Source organism: Marmota monax, unplaced genomic scaffold, assembly GCF_021218885.2.
Source record: "Marmota monax isolate L192 unplaced genomic scaffold, Marmota_monax_Labrador192_F-V1.1 WCK01_AAM20220418_F8-fsc00013, whole genome shotgun sequence".
NCBI lineage: Eukaryota > Metazoa > Chordata > Mammalia > Rodentia > Sciuridae > Marmota > Marmota monax.
The window spans coordinates 1806511-1827159 of NW_026692202.1; the positions used below are offsets into that span (position 1 = coordinate 1806511).

General features: G+C 36.1%; 2 protein-coding genes across 3 annotated transcripts in view; one reads left to right on the forward strand and one right to left on the reverse strand.

The window, feature by feature from the left end:
• Afg1l (AFG1 like ATPase) overlaps positions 1-20649 on the reverse strand; it is a 210852-nt gene that overhangs the window by 31185 nt on the left and 159018 nt on the right. For both annotated transcript variants that reach the window (XM_046430410.2, XM_046430414.2), the window contains exons 9-10: positions 6293-6363; positions 5936-6036 (exon numbers count right to left, since the gene is read on the reverse strand). In XM_046430410.2, coding sequence (XP_046286366.1) covers positions 5936-6036; positions 6293-6363 — 172 coding nt within the window. The remainder of the gene's footprint in view (positions 1-5935; positions 6037-6292; positions 6364-20649) is intronic.
• Positions 7837-9071, forward strand: LOC124083660 (glyceraldehyde-3-phosphate dehydrogenase-like). Its single transcript, XM_046430420.2, has one exon. The coding sequence runs from the start codon at positions 7908-7910 to the stop codon at positions 8907-8909; it is 1002 nt and encodes a 333-aa protein (XP_046286376.1). The 5' UTR covers positions 7837-7907; the 3' UTR covers positions 8910-9071.

Sequence of the window (20649 nt, forward strand, 5' to 3'; positions counted from 1 at the left end):
CAACAAAATACCTGACTAGTACCCGTCAAAACTGCTAAGGTCACTAAAAATCAGAAAAATCTAAGAAACTTTCACACTCAAGAGAAGCTGAAAAAACATGATAAAGTAATATGAAGTCCTAGATGGGCCCCTGGGATAGAAAAAAGGATACAGGGCCAAACTTAATAATGTCTGAAAAGTATAGACTTTATATTAATAACCATGTATCAATATTGTTTCCTTAATTGTAACAAATGTACCATGCTGATATAAGGTGTTAATAAGAAGGGAAATTAGATTTGGAAGCAGATAAAAACTCTTCACAATTTCTCAATAACTCCAAAACTGTTCTAAAAAAATAAAGTCTACTTAAAAATTTATAAAAACTTGACAAGAGGTAGTTTTGTGGAGTTTTCTGGTTTTTGTTTTGTTTTGTTTTTGATGTACTAGGGAATCAAACCTAGGGCCATGTTCATGCGAGGGAATTGCTCTACCACTGAGCTACATCTGCAGCCCAAGAGGTAGTTTTAAAATGTTAGTTGCAAAATAGAATCCAAAACAGTAACAGTATACTTCTTTTTTAAAATATATTTTTAGTTGTTGATAAACCTTTATTTTTTTTTATTTATTCATATGTGTTGCTGAGAATCGAACCCAGTGCCTCACACATGCCAAGCAAGTGCGCTACCGCTAAGCCACAGCCCCAACCCAACAGAACACTTCTTTTTTTTTTTTAATATTTATTTTTCAGTTTTCGGCGGACATAACATCTTTGCTTGTATGTGGTCCTGAGGATCGAACCCAGGCCGCACGCATGCCAGGCAAGCGCGCTACCGCTTGAGCCACATCCCCAGCCCCCAGTATACTTCTTGAGTTGTTATATTCCACTAGTCTTTCTCACATTTCAAATGGTTCTTTTGTCCTGAGTGATTTTAAAGAGTATGAACTGGTTATTGGAAAACATTAATTTAATAAGTTAGACCTTTCAAATGTTAACACATTTAGTTATCTTATTATAAAAACACTGCATTTGTTAATATCACCATTAATGTCATCAGAAAAAAATATTTAAGAATTGGAAAGCTGCCAAGTTTATGATGGAAGCAACAAGTTATCCAAAATTTTAGTTTTCATTTGTTTGCTCAAATTTTATCACTGGTAATAAATATTGTCAGTTGTTTTACTTGAAATGACAATCTTACTTCATTCATTTTTCAAGAAAATGTCTATCAAACATTGTAAGAAAATGTCTGCCAAAAACCAGTTTGTCTATCACTAAGTCTTTTAAGCAAAATGGTATCTTATGGGGTGGGCATGGGGGTAAGTGGCTAGTTCAGCTTGCAACTCAAAAGATTACAGACCTGAGTGCTTTTGCCCAAGACCTTCATTGTATTTGGCATAAGTGTTTCATTATAGGAATTTCCCATTTGTCACAAAGAATACTGAAAAAGGAATGTCACGTTGAGATTTAACAAAATTAATAGTTTTTTCTGCTTTTTCAAGGATATACTTAAATGGAACTGGGTTTTTTGTTGTTGTTTTGTTGCTGTTGGTTTTTACTGTGAGTACATGGGCAATGAAGAATGCAATATGGTTTGCTGCCACAGTTTTGGTTCACACTTGATTCAGCAGTGTCACCTAATGTTCCTTTAGCACCATTACTATAAATGTCACCACAGTGAAAAAGAAAAAGGCAAGAAGTGTCCTAGGATTCACATAGAGTTTGGACTTCAGAGACATCTGAAGTCAGGATCTCAGGAACCCCTCAAGGTCTATGAGCCACATTTTGAGAACCGCTGGCTTAAGTAACTATAATTCTGACTTCTCCACTACCCTCTGATGAAGCCACATAATAAGGCCAAGGTAAGGAAGAAAGCCTGAAAGCTCACAGCATGTCCAGAGAGATGAATCAGCTTCATTTTTCTTTACTACAGCTCTCATACAGAGGGAATGGCAGGGAACAAAAACCACTCAAACATGCTTTCCTTTACCCACCCACACTTCTCTAATGCAGCACTTCACAATCTTTTTCATATCATGGCAGGGACAGAAAATAGTAACATTTTTATTAAAGAGTAAAAAGGATGAAAGCTGCCAAATGCTTACAGCCCCCATCCTGGAGGTACAGGTCAGACACAGCCTTCAGGAGGATGCAGGGGTCAATAGCTGTATTGATTCACAGTGGATAAGCAAAGGCATGTGGTTTGGACAGCTCTGTGCTCTGTGCTAACATTCTCAGCATAGAGGTGGGCTCTCAGGATTGGAGGGTGTCTGTTCCCCAGCCAGCTTCATGCTCCACAAAAGTCTCAAAGCTTAGCTTAGATGTAGAAATTCACAAAGTATCTGACTGGACTTCACAGCAGAATTTGAATTATTTTAATGATTTGAAGCAGAACTTGTCCAGAACATTTTCAGATATCATGTAGTGATTTAAAAAGAAAAACAACAACAACAACAACAACAAAAAAAAAACTGACCAGAATCTGGCTCCCAAATTACCAAGGAGTTCAAGCCTGGGCTTTGCCACTTACCAGCTGTGTAACCCTAGGAAAATAACATCTTGGCTCCTCAACGATACCTATTTTAAGTATTAAATAAATTAATACATAACAGTGCTTAGAATGCACTTGATGCATAGCTCTGTTAGCTATTATTATTATGAAGGTGCTATAGGGTTTCCTCATTGGAACTGCTTCTCTGAGCATGACAGCGATGAATTATAGACTTGTAAAAAAAAAAAAGAATCCCAGAGATACCAAGAAGCTAGATGGTAATCTAAAAGATTACAGACCCTAGAGACTGCATTTGGAACAGGGAAGAAAGAGACACATAAAAAGCAGAATGCCTAAGGTCTTTTGCCTTTGACTCACAGCAGGAACTTCTAGTTAAAATCTTCTTTTACCTTATTATGAAACTAATAGGTAAGTTTCTACCTAGTATATTTAAAAGTCTAAGAACATATTAGTTTCTTCCTTGGAAAGAGCCATGGCTTAAAAATAATAATTACAAACTGTCTGCTCATTCATTCCTTGTCAAGGTCTTTTTCACCATGACATCAGTAGTGGACACTGAATGGATTTTGGGCTTCAAAAGCCTTCCAAAAGACCAACTTATGCAATCTAAAGCTGGGACCATCCCAGTCACACCACATGCCTATTTCTTTATCTTGGTATGAATGCAATATTTTCTTTACAGAATTTTTTTGGGCAAGTATTTACCCTGGCTCATAAGATCATTATAATTAATTAACAGTTTTAGGCCACATCTGAAGTTGAATGATTTCAAGGGTCCTCTTCACATAAGTTTTCAATATCTGGATTGTCAGAATTATAAGGCTGCAAAGAAATGCAAAATCACTGTAACAAGAAGACAGTCCCAAATGAACTGACCACTTAAAAATTTAGCCTTTCCTCAAACACCGCTCATAGCTTAATACTGGGAACTAACCCTAACGCTCATGTGAGTGTCTTTTGTTGATTATTCAGAGGTGGTTGATATAGTAAACATCTGATAATTATAATGTAGATAAAGGGCAAATCTATGGATGCAAAAGTCACTGATTAGGATCTGTCTAACCTGAAGAAGAAAAAAATCAACAGAGATAATGACACCATGAAAACTTCAAAAGAAAAACACAATGAGGCGGGTGGCTAGGGGAAGAATAGAGTTACTTTAGATTAGGTAGAGGGGAATGAAGGGAGGGGAGGGGGCATGGGGGTAGGAAAGATAGTAGAATGAATCAGACATTATTACCCTATGTACATATGTAACTATAGGACTGGTGTGATTCTACATAATGTACAACCAGAAGAATGAAAAATTATACTCCATTATATATGATGTATAACTAATTAAAACAAAACATTTTTTTAAAAGAAAACAATTAATTCAAATAGTCATAAAGTTAAAGGATTTCAAGAAAATGGATGAAATCCTTAAATGTCTTTATAAAAATGATTTTCTGTGTGACTGAACAACCAAACCATGAAGAGTTTATCACCCTAGAATTTGTCAAGAAAGTTATGCCAAAAATAAACACAAATTCGTTCACTGTTTATTCTAAGAGTTTAATTCATAGCTATTAAAAATCCACATTTTGTCAAATAAAATAAAAGCGACTTATTTTTACAAGTCTTATTTTCATTTTTCAAGATGAAATCCCAATTAACCTTCTTCCCATCACCATCATACAGTAAACAGACAATGAAGATTTTGGTTCTAGGTAGCCTTTTTTTGGACGGTAAGTTTCCTGAAAGAATATAACAGTCTCCTGAGCATATAAAAAACAATACAGAGAAATGCTCAGTATTTGCTCCAAGAGAGCACCCTTGCACCCTCCTGTCCTTTCCTTTTTTAGGGGGGGGGGGGTGGTGTGGAGGTAAACCAGGGATTGAAACCAGGGTACTGTACCACTGAGCCACATCCCCAGCCCTTTTTATTTTTTATTTTGAGACAGAATCTCACTAAGTCGCTTAGGACCTAAGTTGCTGAGGCTGGCTTTGAACTTGCAATCCTCTTGCCTCAGCTTCCTGAGTCATCTGCACCACTGGCCTGGCCCCTCTTGTCCTTTCCTTCTCCTCAGTGGGGTGCCTTTCTGCAGTAGGAAAGTATCTTTTGAATGCACAAGATTCCGCTCAAGTGCATTTCTCACTGGTAAAGTGAGTAAAACCTGAACGAAGACTTTGAAAGAATTTTGTCTGAAGTTACTAGGTTATTAGGACCTTAATGAGACAAGTCCAGTAGAAGTCTGAAGAGTCTACATCAGCCAGAATGGGATTGCTAACAGAGTCTAGTGTTACCACTCTGTCAAAGGATCCTAATTGATCACAAACTTCATTGGTTCTGAAGTGCTAAATGACTGTAGATTGGATTCATCTCTCTGGTTTAAATATTACTTTTGGTTAGAAGTAATTAAGTCATTAATTTTCAAGAAGAGTACTCATAAAATGGCTGGTAGGTATAAATAAGTACTTTCTATTTCCTCTTACTGGCAAACTCTTCTTTAGTTACTTAAAAGTCTAAATAAATCAGAGGCCAACTGGAGTGATAATTTCTAAATGTCAGTTAAGGAGTTAAAGTTGTATCTAATTTGGATTTGTTTCTCTCAAGATTTTCATGAGTAAACACACTAAATATCCACTGAATACTGAGAATTCCAGAATTTTGAAAAGCCAGAATTCATATCATATCTAAAATGAATCTGCAAAATCTTCCTTTTTTTTTTCTTTGCAGTACTGACTCAAGGGCACTCTATCACTGAACTACATCCCTAGCCCATTTTATTTTTTATTTTGAGACAAGGACTCAGTAAATTGCTGAGGCTGGCCTTGAACTTGTGACCCTCCTGCCTCAGTCTCCCAAGTTGCTGGGATTAAAGTGAGTACCACCAGGACCGGTGAAGTCTTTCTTACCTGAATGTATGTATATGCATGTATTTTATTTGTGGAATGTGTTATTTCTGACATAGTAGAGATATCACAGTTTTAGAAATTCACTTTCTTTGACCCTGGCCTAAAAAAAAGGTCAGATATGATGGTATAGCAAATGAGCAATGGGTAAAAGAATGAGAATTCTTTATGTCACGTTTTGTAGAACAAGGTGATATTACTCCATCTTTCTTTTTCCCACATATTAACTTCACTTTGAATTTTTAAAAAATCCCTCATGTGCGACTTTTACAAAATAGTTCTAAACTGATTTTATTTTTGCTCTCAGCAACAGTTGACAGTTCTCTCTGCATTTCTAATTTTGCTTTAGAGCCCCTCTAAGAGCAAATTTCATGCCAACATCTATAAAAAGCACATGGAAAATATAGATGAGTATTTCCCTTAATGAGACTTTAAAAACAGTTCTGACTCTGTGAATAGTATTTTAAAATCTGAAAGAGGCAGAGGAAAACATGAAGTATTTTAACATGTGAAAAGGCCAATGAGTCTGGACGTGCCTGAATACTTACTCTCTCACACAGCTCTTCAAATGTGCAGTCGGCAACGGTTCCACAGGCTTTATTCAGCCGCAGCTCTCTGCCTTGCACTTTTAGAATCCTTGGTCTAGTTACTATGGGAACATGAACAAAGACTCAATCTTGTCTGGATAATTACTATAAAATTCATCTCTTACAGATAGGAAATGCATAGCTTGATGAATAATAGCACATGATTCAACACATAAATTAGACAAAATGCTGATACAATGACTGCCACTTGAGCGTGGCATCAACCCATATACAGCAATGGAACTTATTAATTGGTCAGTGGAGATTGGGCATTGTGTTCTAAATGTATTCTCTTTCAAGAGAAATTAACTTACGTACAATCATTTTGTTTCTGAGCCAGCTCATCAAACAACTTATCCATGACAGCCTCCACATCAGCTTCACTTGTGCTACAGTGAAAAGAATAATAGAATATGAAATTAATAACACTTGAAGCCAACATCAAACAGCTGCCTGAGCCTGCTTAGCTTTTTGCCCATAAAAAAAGAGAACAGGATGTTATGCTCTAAATACAAACATTAGATTTAGAATACACTTAAAAGCAGAGAATATTAACTCTCAGGTAGATGATTCTGCCTTATTTGCATACACTGAAAGACTTCTGTGCTTCTAGCTGTTTCCAGTAATGAGACGATACAGGCAGAGTAAATCCATTAATACTATGTGTACACAATGAGAAGAAAGCTTCTGGCTCTCTCTTGCATGCAAAACAAGAGCAAATAGACAAGGCAGTCAAGCATCTAGCAAAGTCTCTAGTGAGAGGGTACATGTGAAATTAAATATTGAAGCTGCTTTAAAAAAAAAAAAAGAAAAATCAAGTCAAGCTACTGACTGTGAGGATCAAGCATCCAGAGTTAAATTACTAGCTTCGAAATACCAACTTGATCTACACATCAATAACTTTATCAGACTTCTAGTATAAGGACAATTACAGACCACAGTTTCTCTCAAAAGTGTCCTTTTTGGAAATTCCAGGAAAAAACTCTCTCTGTGATGCCCACCATCACAGCTACTTATGAAGTTAGTCTCATCACACAATCTTTTGTATTCTAATTAGAAATCACCATATGGTTTAGGGAACACATATATAGAAATGTGATAATGCTGTGGCCTTTTTTTCCTCTCACATTTTTTTAAATGAGTTGATAAATTAACAGTCAATAAAATAATATAACTGCTAGAAGAAAGAAACTGTTCAAAAAAACACTTCAAGTGAAAATGTAAGTTTTACTCCAATTCTACATACAAATATAGACAGGATGACCTGCCAATATGTTTAATTTTGACAGGCAAATCACTCTTAACTAGTTCTAAAAGCAACTGAACTAGATTCTGGATATGTACTTTAATAAAGTCTTACTGAAAATTAATACAAGAGGTTATCTTTTCTTTAGACTAAGTTTAAATTAGAGAAAATCATTCTCCCTGGGGATACTTACCAGGTGGCTGGCATTTTACACATAAACAACTGATTCTTCAACTGTTCTAGAGCAAATTTCTTTAAAATGCAGCAAGCACGTTATCATTATGAAGGGTTTGGAATTACTATATTCCAAGTAGTAACTACTTCACCACAAAAGATCTTAAAAATATTTGCAATGGTTAACTTTGTAATACTATTTGAATTTCATGAAGTTTTGTATTAACAATTGAATAAGCTACATTAAAATAATAAAATGACACTTCAGAAAAAGTGACTATAGACAAAAATTAATTTAAATGTATCAAGAAATTTTATAAGCTAAGGGCAACATCAATGCCCATGAAATCTCATGTATGTTTTTAGATATCACTTGTAATCATTCCACCTTGCAATGAGAATGTTCACAAACACAACTATTTAAAAAGTGATCTAGGCTCTCTGCTCCTCCCCGTTCGACAGGCAGCCACTTCTTCCCGTCTCGTGCAGTGCCAGTCGCATCTCTGAGACACGATGGTGAAGGTCGGAGTGAACGGATTTGGCCGTATTGGGCGCCTGGTCACCAGGGCTGCTTTCAACTCTGGCAAAGTGGATATTGTCGCTATCAATGACCCCTTCATTGACCTCAACTACATGGTCTACATGTTCCAGTACGATTCTACCCATGGTAAATTCCATGGCACAGTCAAGGCTGAGAACGGGAAGCTTGTTATCAATGGAAAGTCCATCTCCATCTTCCAGGAGCGAGATCCCGCCAACATCAAATGGGGTGAGGCTGGTGCTGAATATGTTGTGGAGTCCACTGGTGTCTTCACTACCATGGAGAAAGCCGGGGCTCATTTGAAGGGTGGTGCCAAAAGGGTCATCATTTCTGCACCTTCTGCTGATGCCCCCATGTTTGTGATGGGCGTGAACCATGAGAAGTATGACAACTCCCTCAAGATTGTCAGCAATGCCTCCTGTACCACCAACTGCTTAGCCCCCCTGGCCAAGGTCATCCATGACAACTTTGGCATTGTGGAAGGACTCATGACCACAGTCCATGCCATCACTGCTACTCAGAAGACTGTGGATGGCCCCTCTGGGAAACTGTGGCGTGATGGCCGTGGGGCTGCCCAGAATATCATCCCTGCATCCACTGGTGCTGCCAAGGCTGTGTGCAAGGTCATCCCTGAACTGAATGGGAAGCTCACTGGCATGGCTTTCCGTGTGCCCACTCCCAATGTGTCAGTTGTGGATCTGACCTGCCGCCTGGAGAAAGCTGCCAAATACGATGACATCAAGAAGGTGGTGAAGCAGGCATCAGAGGGCCCCCTCAAGGGCATCTTGGGCTACACGGAGGACCAGGTTGTCTCCTGCGACTTTAATAGTGATACCCACTCTTCCACTTTTGATGCTGGGGCCGGCATTGCCCTCAACGACCACTTTGTTAAGCTCATTTCCTGGTATGATAATGAATTTGGCTACAGCAACAGGGTGGTGGACCTTATGGTCCACATGGCCTCCAAGGAGTAAGAGCCCCTGGACCACCTGCCCCAGCAAGAACACAGGAAGAGAGAGGCCCTCAGCTGCTGGGGAGTCCCTGCCCCTAACTCAGTCCCTCAACTCACTGAGAATCTCCCCCCTTCCCAATTTCCATCCTAGATCCCCTGAAGAAGGGGAGGGGCTTAGGGAGCCTTATTGTCACATACCATCAATAAAGTTCACTGCACCCAAAAAATAAAAATAAAAAATAAAAAAATAAATAAATAAAAAGTGATCTACTTTTTAAGGATTATGGATAGGAGAGAGTTATGTCAGTCACCCAGAATGTTTGCTGGTTTTAGAAGTTAACCTCTCCTTGGGTTGGGCATAGTGGTGTGTGCATATAATCCCAGCAATATGGGAAGCTGAGGAAGGAGGATCCCAAGTTTGAGATCAGTCTCAGTAACTTGGTGAGAATCTGTCTCAAAATAAAATAAAAATGACTGAGGATATAGCTCAGTTGTAGAATGCCAGTATCACACATACAAAAAGTTAACCTTTCCTTAGGATAGCCATGAATTCTGAAAAATAACTAAGACAGATGACGGGTTTCCAAATACCTATTTGGTGAATAAACAACAATAGCTTACAAACTTCCTCAATGGTGATCTCTTACCCTTTGTTCTAATATAATAAAATATTAAAATGTGGCTCAATAGAATATCTTCAGACCATATCCTCTAAGTCTGTGAATTTACTAAAATAAAATCTGTGAATTTACTATGTGATTTCACAAACTGTGAAATTTTATATAAAATAACAAAATTATTTTATTGTAACAGTGTCTTATAAAAATTCTATAATACTACCAAAAGTCACTTAGAATTTACAAAATGCAAACTAAAAAAATATTGGTGTTGGGGCTATGGCTGTGGCTCAGTGGTAGAGCACTTGCCTTGCACACATGAGACAATGGGTTCCATCCTCAGCACCACATAAAATAAATTAAATTAAAAAAAATAAAGATATTGTGTCTATCTACAACAAAAAATTTAAATATTGGTGTTAAGTAGCCTAAAAAACAGTTTATAGAAGCAGTTTATGTCATTTATGACTGTTAACAATTTATGCCAACTTGTACTTGGCCTCAAGGGAGTAAGTAAGCAACTGAACTAAAGTTCTACTGCTCTGGAGGATGGGACCCCATCTTCATATAGTCTGAAAAGCAGAAAGGGCTAATGTATGCTTTGGACTTTTGTAGATGTGTCTAGATTGATATAAAATAAAAAAGGATACCATGAAAGAAATCCTTGTGAGAAATAAGTATTCAAAATTCCTTAACAAATAACTTGTAAGAAAATACTATTCTGGCTGGGCACAGTGGTGCATGCCTGCAATCCCAGGGGCTCGGGATGCTGAGGCCAGAGGATTGCAGGTTCAAAGCCAGCCTCAGCAACTTTGCAAGGTCCTAAGAAACTTAGTGAATCCCTGTCTTTAAATAAAAATATAAAGAAGGGCTGGGGATGTGGTTCAGTGGCACCAAAAAAAAAAAGAAGAAGACACTGTTTTTCTCACCCTCCCCTTTCTCCACTCAGACTTCAGGTTTTTCTACTTAAGGAGATATAGCAATTGGAGTTCATTAAATTTATTTTAAGGATAAGAATTAGAAAAGTAAAGAAGAAAAAATTCAATTTCCTGTCTATACAGTATAAAGGATTTGGAGTTTCCCTTCTTATACATTTCATATCCAGTTTAAACATCTTTGGGTATGTTTTGTACTTCTAGTAAAAATTTTAGGTGATTCTGGTCTATTTCAGTGTATCAAAAGAGAATGGCAAAAGCTATCATTTGTTGAACAAAAATCCCATAGCAGTTAATTTATGTACACTATCCCAACCTTACAGAAGAGAATACTGAGACTCAGATAATTCATTTATCTAATCTGAATACAAAAGAATATAAATTTTCTGTAAAACAGAAAGAATTATAAATAAAATAAACCAGGCAGTACCAAATTGGGAACAGTAGCAATATTTAAGGCAAATGATTAATACTATCAATGTATTTAAAAATTCCTGCAGATTAAAAAAAAATGTTGAATACACCATCAGAAAAACTGTTAAAGGACTTGAACAGGCAAACTGCATAAAAAGATTGCTCAATGGTCAAGAAACAGATGTAAAATCATTTATTCTTACTAGTAATAATGAATGCAAAGAAAAATCATGAGCTGCCACTCTTCTACCAAAACTGGCAGAGATACGGAAAAAGATAAAATACCCTGTAGCAAACATAGGTTGGCGGAGGGAGAGGGGACAACGACTCTTATGTTGCAAGGAATGTAAAACTGGTACAGGATTTCAGGGTAACCAGATAAACTGTAATAAAAGCACTAAACACACGCATATCGTTAACACCTGGCTATTCCAACATAGGGATTTCACCTACGGAATAATAATAGTTAACTACTTGAAGAAGGTTCACTGTAACATTGCTTCTAACATCACAAAAGTGGAAAAGAACCTAAATATCCAGTGAATGGGATTTTTGGTTAAGTGCATTTGAATACACCCATACAATGGAATATTATGCAGTTTTTGAGCAACTTTTGCCTCTTGTCCTAGCATTGCAATTAAGACACAAAGTTAATAGCTAAAAGTGCTTCCTAGAGAGAACTGCCAATGAGCCATCAATAACTGGGTCTACACTCATGCCCTCATCGTTATACTGGCAGCCCTACTTCAATCATCACCCATCCTCCGCCACCTTCTCTCCTTCCCCACACCACAAGGGTCTTTATAAGGGGGCCACTGGCCTTTGTGTTCAGCTTTTGTGATGTCTTTTCCCTTCCTTCCCCTTGAGAAAGAAGATGATTTGCCTTCCCCAAAGACAAGTTATAGAGGAAAGGGTATCTGAGATAATCACTTGGAAAAATCAGGAGAGCCCAGAAGAAGCAGACTGGCATTGATTCCAGGTTAAAAAGTCAGAAATCTAGGCTGGGGTTGTGGCTCAGTGGTAGGGTGTTTGCCTCACATGTGTGAGGCACTGGGTTCTATTCTCAGCACCACATAAAAATAAATGAATAACATAAAGGTCCATCAACAATTTAAAAATGTTTGTTTTTTTTTAATTGTAAGGTGAGTCAGGGTGCTGGGCCCAAATGAAGCAAGCCAGTTCGCAACAAAGACCTCTTCAAAGGTTTGGTGCTACCAGACACATCTGAAAGTCAGGCTGGAAAGGGAGGCATTGTTTGAAAATAAGGCAATAGCGGTTCCTTTGATTCCTTTCCTCTACTGGTACAACAAGATTCCTAATCCAATTCTAGTCGAGCAGAAACTGGTAAGTTTACCAGCTGGGTAAATTTTAACAATTAAGAAAGGGGGTAAGGGGCTAAGGTTGTGGCTCAGCGGTTAAGCGCTCAACTGGCACGTTCGAGGACCTGGGTTCGGTCCTCAACATCACATAAAAATACAAATAAAATAAAGGCATTGTGTCCAACTGCAACTAAAAAATAAATATTAAAAAAAAAGAAAGGGGGTGAGGACTTGGCTTGTAGCTCAATGGTAGAGTACTTGCCTAGCACATGTGAGGCACTGGGTTCAATCCTCAGTACTGCATATAAATAAAGGTATTGTGTCCATCTATAACTAAAAATATTTTTTTAAAGAAAATAAAAGGGGCAAGGGCAGGTATGGTGGTGCACACCTATAATCCCAGCTACTTGGGAGGCTGAGGCAGGAGGATTGCAAGTAGGAGGCCAACTTCAGCAACTAAATGAGACCCTGTCTCAAAATTAAAAATTTAAGGCTCAGGTTGTAGCTCACTGGTAGAGTGCCTCTGGATTCAGTCCATAGTACTGCAAAATAAATAAAAAACAAAGCAGGGGAGATAGCATACAGAAATCCTACATCTTTTACAATGAAACCAACTGCCCTTACCTCTTCAGTATCTAGGACACTACTAGTGAAGTGTCTATCCCAGGAAAGAGAAAGAAAGATTTACCTCTGGAGGAAACTGAATAGCCAAAAGACTTGGCAGGTATTGCTAGTGGGGTTCTCTAATGGAAAAATCTGATTAGCCACCTTAGCACCTTGCAGTGAAGCCTAACCAATCATTAAAACCCTGCTTATACACACACAACTTCTAATCAGTTTTTTAATACCTAATTTATAAGTATGAATGGATGGCTAAGTTTTTTCCCCAGGGGTTTAAGGAAAATTTTTAGGAAAAAAGACAAAGATACAGAAAAAAAAAAAAGGTCTTTGGAAAGAAGCAAAGAAAAAGACCACAGAAAGCAAAAGGAAAACATATACTCTCAAAAATGCCTAGAAAGAAGAAGAAATTGTATCCATAAAACAAACAAGGATACTGCAGTCAAGTGAATAACTAGGACATAAGAAAAAGCCCTGACTAGAGCTCTCAGTCAAAAATTCAGGAAAAGAACTAGAAGAGAATGTTGAAATTTTTGTAAAATAGAGCAAAAAAGATGGAAAATAGAAGAGAAAATAAAATTAGAGGATCAACATCTAACTACAAGGAGTTCCAAAGAATATGGGGAAAGAAAAGTAGGAAAGAATAAAAAAATCAAATGTCCTAGAATTGAAAGCTATTACTTTCTAAGTTGGCAGGATCCAATGAATGACCTAGCACAAAGAATGGAAAAGAAAAATAAATTTTAAAAAACATTAAAAAGCTCCATTCCAAGATATTTTATATACATATGTGTGTGTGTGTGTGTGTGTGTGTGTGTGTGTGTATATATATATATATATATATATATATATATATATATAATAATCATGCAATATCAGGAAAACTAAAAATTTCAAGAGGAAAAAACAAGTCAAACATTAAGCGTCAAGAAACAAATTCACATCAAACTTTCCAAAAGCCATAATAGAAACTTGAAATAATAGTGTCTAGGGCTGGGGTTGTGGCTCAGCGACAGAACGATCGCCTTGCACGTGTGAGACCCTGGGTTCGATCTTCAGCACCACATAAAAAATAAATAAGTGAAATAAAGGTATTGTGTCCAACTACAACTAAAAGATAAATATTTAAAAAAATAGTGTCTAAAACATTTTAAGGGAACTTTATTATTAAATTACACATTCTGAGTCAAATGATTAATCAAATAAAACAAATATATTTTCAAAATTATAAAAAAAGATATTTTCAGACACGTGAGAACTCAAAAAATATATTCCCTTTGTTCGTTTTCCAGGATATACTTGAGGGCTTGCTTTCAGAGTGAGGAATGACAGTGTGGGCAGTACTGCTTAGGGTGGCTAAAACTCCAATAAAAACCTGCAGTCCTCTGGCATGAAGAACTAGAGAAGAGTTAGGGGCAACCACTCAGCTGGAAAGTTGGGGAATCCTAGAAAATGTGTTTCCAAATTCCCAGTAGATATTACTATAGGAAAATGCCTTTCATTTTGAACTGACTGGTGGAGTTATTAAGTGTGAATCCTAAAACATTTTCACTTTGAATGTAAAGTACATATTGCTTCATATAAGCTTATTTTCCTTATTAACATGTGCCTGGCTTCTCCTTTTTAAAAACTGAATGACTGATTTGCAGTCGTGGAGATTGAGCTCAAGACCTTGAGTGGCTTGGCAAGTGCTATACCTCTGAGCTATAACCCAGCCCTGCCTGACTTATTTTATTCAATATTTATGCTTCTGAGTTTCATCTATATTGATGTGTGTAAAAGTAGTTTGTTTATTGTTGATGTACTGTATTCTATTGTATGAAAATATCACAATTTGTTATCATTTTCCTGTTGATGAGCACATTCATCTGCAAGAGCTGCCACCACAATATACCACATACTGAATGGCTTAAACAACAGAACTTGATTTTCACACAGTTCCAGAGGCTAGAAGTCCAAGCTCAAGGTACAGCAGAAGTGGTTGCTCCTAAGGCCTCTCTCCTTTGCTTGCAGATGGCCATCATCTTGCTGTGTCCTCATATGGCCTTTCTACCATGTATGCATGTATTTGCTCAAATTTCCTCTTCTTATAAGGACACAAGTTATATTAGGTTAGGGCCCATCCTAAAGACCTCATTTAGCCTTAATTAACTCTTTAAAAGATCAAATACAAGCACATTAGGATTAGGGCTTAAACTTGGGAATTTTGGGGGGATACAACACAATTCAATCCATAACAATGAGTATTTGCATAATAAACACTTTGGTGCTCCTGTGAATATTCTAGTACATCCCGTGTGGCAAACTTATGCATACACGTCTGTAGGGTATAAAGCAAGAAACAGAATTGCTGCTCATAGGATTCACCTATGTTCAGCTCAGTAGATACTGCCAAACAGTTTTCCAGAGTGGTTTCAGCAATTTATACTCTGACTGGCAGTGTACAATAAGTTCCACTTGTTCTATATCCTTGCCAACATCTAACATTTTCCATCTCTTTCCATTTTAGGATTTTGGTGGGTGTATTATAAATAACTTCAACATAAGTTGCCTCAAATTATTTTGAACATAGATGGGGCATAAAATACAAATATAATTTAATTGATAAAATGTTAATCCAGAAACATTTTCTTAACAAAATGTCTTTATACATAAAATTTGAAAATCCATTTTTCAAAACATCTAAGATCTCTTGACATTTTTTAGGTAGGAAGTTTAAAGAATACAACTTTATGGTAAACATTTCAGCCAGAGAAAATGCCTTTAACTCAAAACAGGAAAAGAAAATATAGTACACCATTTATAATGAAGAAAAGCTGGAGTAACAGCAGTGAACCTGTATTCTAGGACCCTCTTGTAAGTCCGGTAGTGAAATCATTTTAAAAGATAACATTATCTCCCATTAAAAAATCTACACTCATATATAATCATGACTGTCAAGCTCTAAAAAGGGACTAGGATCAGCTGGTTTAAACAAACAAACAAAAAAAAAAATCAAGCATTGGGACATAAGACTTGAGGTTGGCAATAGGCCCATTCAGAAAACAAATGTGCAACAACAACAACAAAAAAAAAAAAAAAAAAAAAAAAAAAAAAAAAAAACCACAGGGATATAAATCATACAAAAATACAAATTGTGGTTAAAATTAAACTCAGATTAAACACAACTGAAAAATATCCCAGGCTAACCAGCAAAACTGAGGAATTAGAGCTATCTTGTAATTAACAATGGATGTATGAAAAAGTCAGAGCATAAAGGTCACAATAACAGAGTTTTTGTTTTTGTTTTTTCAGTTTAAAACAAAAAGGAACTAAATTCAGAGTTTTATTTTGGGGCTATAAGAATATAAATGTCACATTGAGTGGAAGCAAATATCCAGTTCAGCTTTGTATACTTCCATTTTAACCAAAAAGATGTTTATCTTGAGAAAAAATGATCAGGGTAGCATCATAATGATCAGGAGAAAACAAAAGAAACTCAGATGCTATGAGTAGTACTCCCTTGTCTCTCTCGGAAGGGGAGGCAGAAAATGAGTAGGGATAAAGATTTAAGTGACTTCCTTTAATTCCCAGGAACCAGCTCAACTCTGGCTAATTACTCTTTAGTAGGACACTATGGTACAGTAGGCCTTTGTGCAGATAACATGCAAAAAGAGACTCTGTCCACAGGTAATCAGAAGTTGACCACATTAAGAAAATCAACATCATTTTTGAGGAGGAAGCAATGCCACTCTTTTAAAATGCTTCTTTATTTTTGTTCTTCATTTATTTTATTTTATTTATTTTTTGAGGAATAAGAAATAGCCAGAACAGAGTGCAGACTTCTTTTGTTGTATAATGCACCCACCCATTTCACTGCTTCTCTCTCCTTTTGTTAAGCTCAGAAACTGGTGGAAAAGCAGGTTTCTATTTTCTGGTGAGCAGTACCACTGTGTTTTTAAGTCAGAAAAGCCCTGGAATCAACCACTGTTTAGTTGCCAAGAAATTTGGCATCAACTCCTACAGGAATCCTATGAGTACAGTACCCTAGATTAAAAAACTGATTGCTTTTGAGAGTATGAGAATCATGGTTTATTTTTCCATATTAAATCAATAAACAGAGAAGAAATCAGTCATTCTGATTTTGAGAAAAAAATTCTACAGCTGAAGTCAGGCATTCAACATAAAACTTAGACTCAAAGAAACAGAACATGTCAAAAAAGACCTTATTATTGCTGGATCATTTGAAATTCTCAACAAAAATTCCAAAACACTTGGAGGTTTCTCGAAGAGGGTCACGCATGAATTTAAATGGAAATTAATTTCTTCAAGAACCTCCCACTTCATTAGGATTGACTCAAGGGAACAGAATGCTACCCACACTTTGCTCCTTTATCCCTTTCAAAAATCACAGCTTGTTAAGGTATCAACAAGTAGAATAGGGTTGGCTTTCCTTAGTCCCTCTCTCTCCATGTTCTCTATTCTAGAGAGCCAAAGTTGATTCGACAGAGAAATTTCCCCTTCCTCTTAGAGTTCTTTGCCAAACTTCCCTGGCAGAGAGCCTTCTCACTCTACTGACGCCTTGTGCATTCATGCTGTATGGCTCTTTGTCCTCATACCAAACATAATCTGGGGCTGGAGGCAGGTCTAAAATTAAGTTGGTTTCTTAATATAAGACAGACTTGGTTGTATTTCAAATCCTGTAGGTTTGTTTTACGTAACGAAATCAGTTGGTAGAATGAATTCTGTCCTAGTATTTATCTTCTCAATCACTGAAAGGCTTAATTGACTGACTGTTCAAAGATCCATTTCAGTCTCTAAATTTCCCACCCTTCTCAATCACCTGGAGAATAATTTGCCTGGTTCCATTAATCTTGACCTGTATATAATGCAAAAGGTGGGATCTAGCACATTTAGCTCTCAAATTCCAGGCCTTCACCCCCCTTCTAAGCCACAAACTCCATATAAAATGTCTGTCAACTCTGTGTATTGTATTTTCGCCAAAATAAAATAGTGACATAACATGTAGAAAAGCAACTTGACAGATTTTTAAAAAAATCTTTTTCACAAAATTTTGAAAAGGCTAGTTTAATAAAAAAGATTGTTTTAAAGCAATAAAGATAAAAGGTGTGGGGCCGGGGTTGTGGGTCAGTGGTAGATTGCTTGCCTACCATATATGAGGCACTGGGTTCAATCCTCAGCACCAATTAAAAAAATAAATTAATTAAAATAAAGGTATAAGGGCTGAGGTTGGGGCTCAGCAGTAGCACACTTGCCTGGCATGTGTGAGGCACCAGGTTCGATTCTTAGCACCATGTATAATAAATAAAGGTCTATCGACAACTTAAAAAAAATTAAATAAAAAATAAAGGTATAAAAAAAGAAAATGTGTAGGAGTGGAAAAGAAAGGGAAGGAAGTTTTGATAACTCAAAAAGGTAGTTACAGGTGTGTACCACCATGCCTGGCTTTTGAACCTTTATAAAGTATACACATATTATCTACTCACAGGCATATTGTATATATACACAGTACTATTTATGCTTTACTAGATGAGGGAAGTCGGACAGTCGTGCAATTGGATACTTCTGTCAATGTGTTTAGCTAGAAATTATAGACCAGGTCTATTCTGAGGCAGCAGGACTATGTCACTTGCTGGAAAGCAAATACTGTGAATGGTATTATCAGTAAAGAAACAGAATATTAAAAATATGTTAAAGAGACTGATGAAACCTGATACTGAAGTCTATACAAGATGAACTTCTTTTGCTGTTGTACCACTTTTTTTTTACAAGATCGACTTTTATTTAATATCAAATTCTGTGTTGTTCTTTTTATATATATTTATTTGTTCTAATCAGTTATTCATGACAGCAGAAAGTTCTTTGATTCATTGTACACAAATGGAGCACAATTTTTCACTTCTCTATACACAAAGTAGAGTTACACCATTTGTGCAATCATACCTGTTCCTAGGGTAATGATGTCCATTTCATTCCACTATCTTTCCTGCCCCCACGCCCTACTGTTGTACCACTTTCTAAGTGGTGTTCCAAATAGTTTCAAACACTTCAAGTTAGTTTTTAATTCAGTAGTCAATATGTTAATTAACAAATATTTTCAGTGTGCATCCAAATAATGTCAAATAGCACAATCTTATAGTTTTAACACCTCTAAAATGCTTTAAAAACCAGCTACCTGATTATGTCCTACAGGGTATAAAGCAAAAAGTTGTTGCTGATTATAATATACAGCTACAAATTTGTAACACTGGCTCACTCATTTATAGTATCCCTCATTCAAAATATCAAACTCATTTATGAAGTATCAATAGATCAGGGATGAAAGAGGGGACATTACTACCAACCTTATAGATATAAAAAGGATTATAAGGGAATACAAATTGAATATCTCTAATTGGATTATGATGTTCAACTGGTAAAGCTGAACAAATATTCCAAACTTCAAAAATCTCCAAAACCTGAAATACTTCTGGTCCCAAGCATTTTGAGTAAGAGATATATAAAACTGTACTATGAACAGATGTATACCAACAAATTAGATAATCTAGATTAAATAGACTAATTTATTAATTAAATAGACTAAACTAATTCCTAGAAAGACACAAACTACTAAAGCTGACTAAATAAAAATAAAAATTCTATATAGAAGAGGAAGGAACACTTCCAAACACATTCCGTGAGGCCAGATTAATCCTGATGCCCAAACCAGACAAAGATATCACTAGAAAACTACTGACCAATATCACTTATAAACAGAAACAAAATCCTCAAAAAATACTAGTAAAATAAATATAGCCATGTATGAAAAAAGATTATATGCCATGACCAAGTGGTATTTATCCCAGAAATGAAAGGTTGATTTAAATTCTGAAATCAATACATGAAATACACTGTATCAACAGAATAATTCTCAAAAATCAAGTGAATTCACAAAATCCAACACCCTTTCATGATAAAAGCAGTCAACAAATTAGGAGTAGGAATGTCCTTAGCCTGACAAAGAACATATGTGAAAAAACCAAGACAACATAATAATGGTGAAAAAAACTGAAATCTTTCCCCCTAAGATCAGAAACAAGATAAGGATGTCTACTGTCCTCATTTCTTTTCAACATTGTACTGAAAATTAATTCTAGGCAGAAAAATTAGGCAATAAAAATAAATAAAAGATATCCAGCTTCAAAAGGAAGAAGTTAACTATATTGGCAGATGACATTATCTTATATTTAGAAAATCCTAAGAAATCTACTAAGAATCTAATAAATGAGCTCAACAAGATTAATTTGCAAAAATAAATTGTATTTCTATATAGTAGCAATGAATAAAAGTGAAATTAATAAAATAATTCCATTTATGTTCACATAAAAAAGAATAAAACACTAGTGAATTCAACAAATGAATGGCAAAAGTTATACACTGAAGACTATAAAATATTGTTGAAAGAAGTCCAAATAAACAGAAATACATTTGTTATAGATTGAGTATATTGAATATCCCAGGTGCCTGAGAATACGACCTTATTTTGAAATAGGGCTTTTGTAAATAATGAAGATAAAATGAGATCATATTGAATTAGAACGGCTTCTGATCCAATGATTGGTGTCCTTATATAAAGAGGAAAATCTGGATATAGAGACAGATAGGGCACCACATGAAGACAGAATTAAACAAACAAACAAAAAAAACCTGAGGACTATTGAAAACTACCAGAACCTAAGAGAAAAGCACAAAACAGGTGCAACTTGCCAACACTCAGATTTTGATTGAAAGCCTTGGAAACAATGAGATAATAAATTTCTGTTATGTTAAGAAACTGGTTTGTGGTACCTTGTTATAACATCTAAAGTGCATGGTTTGGC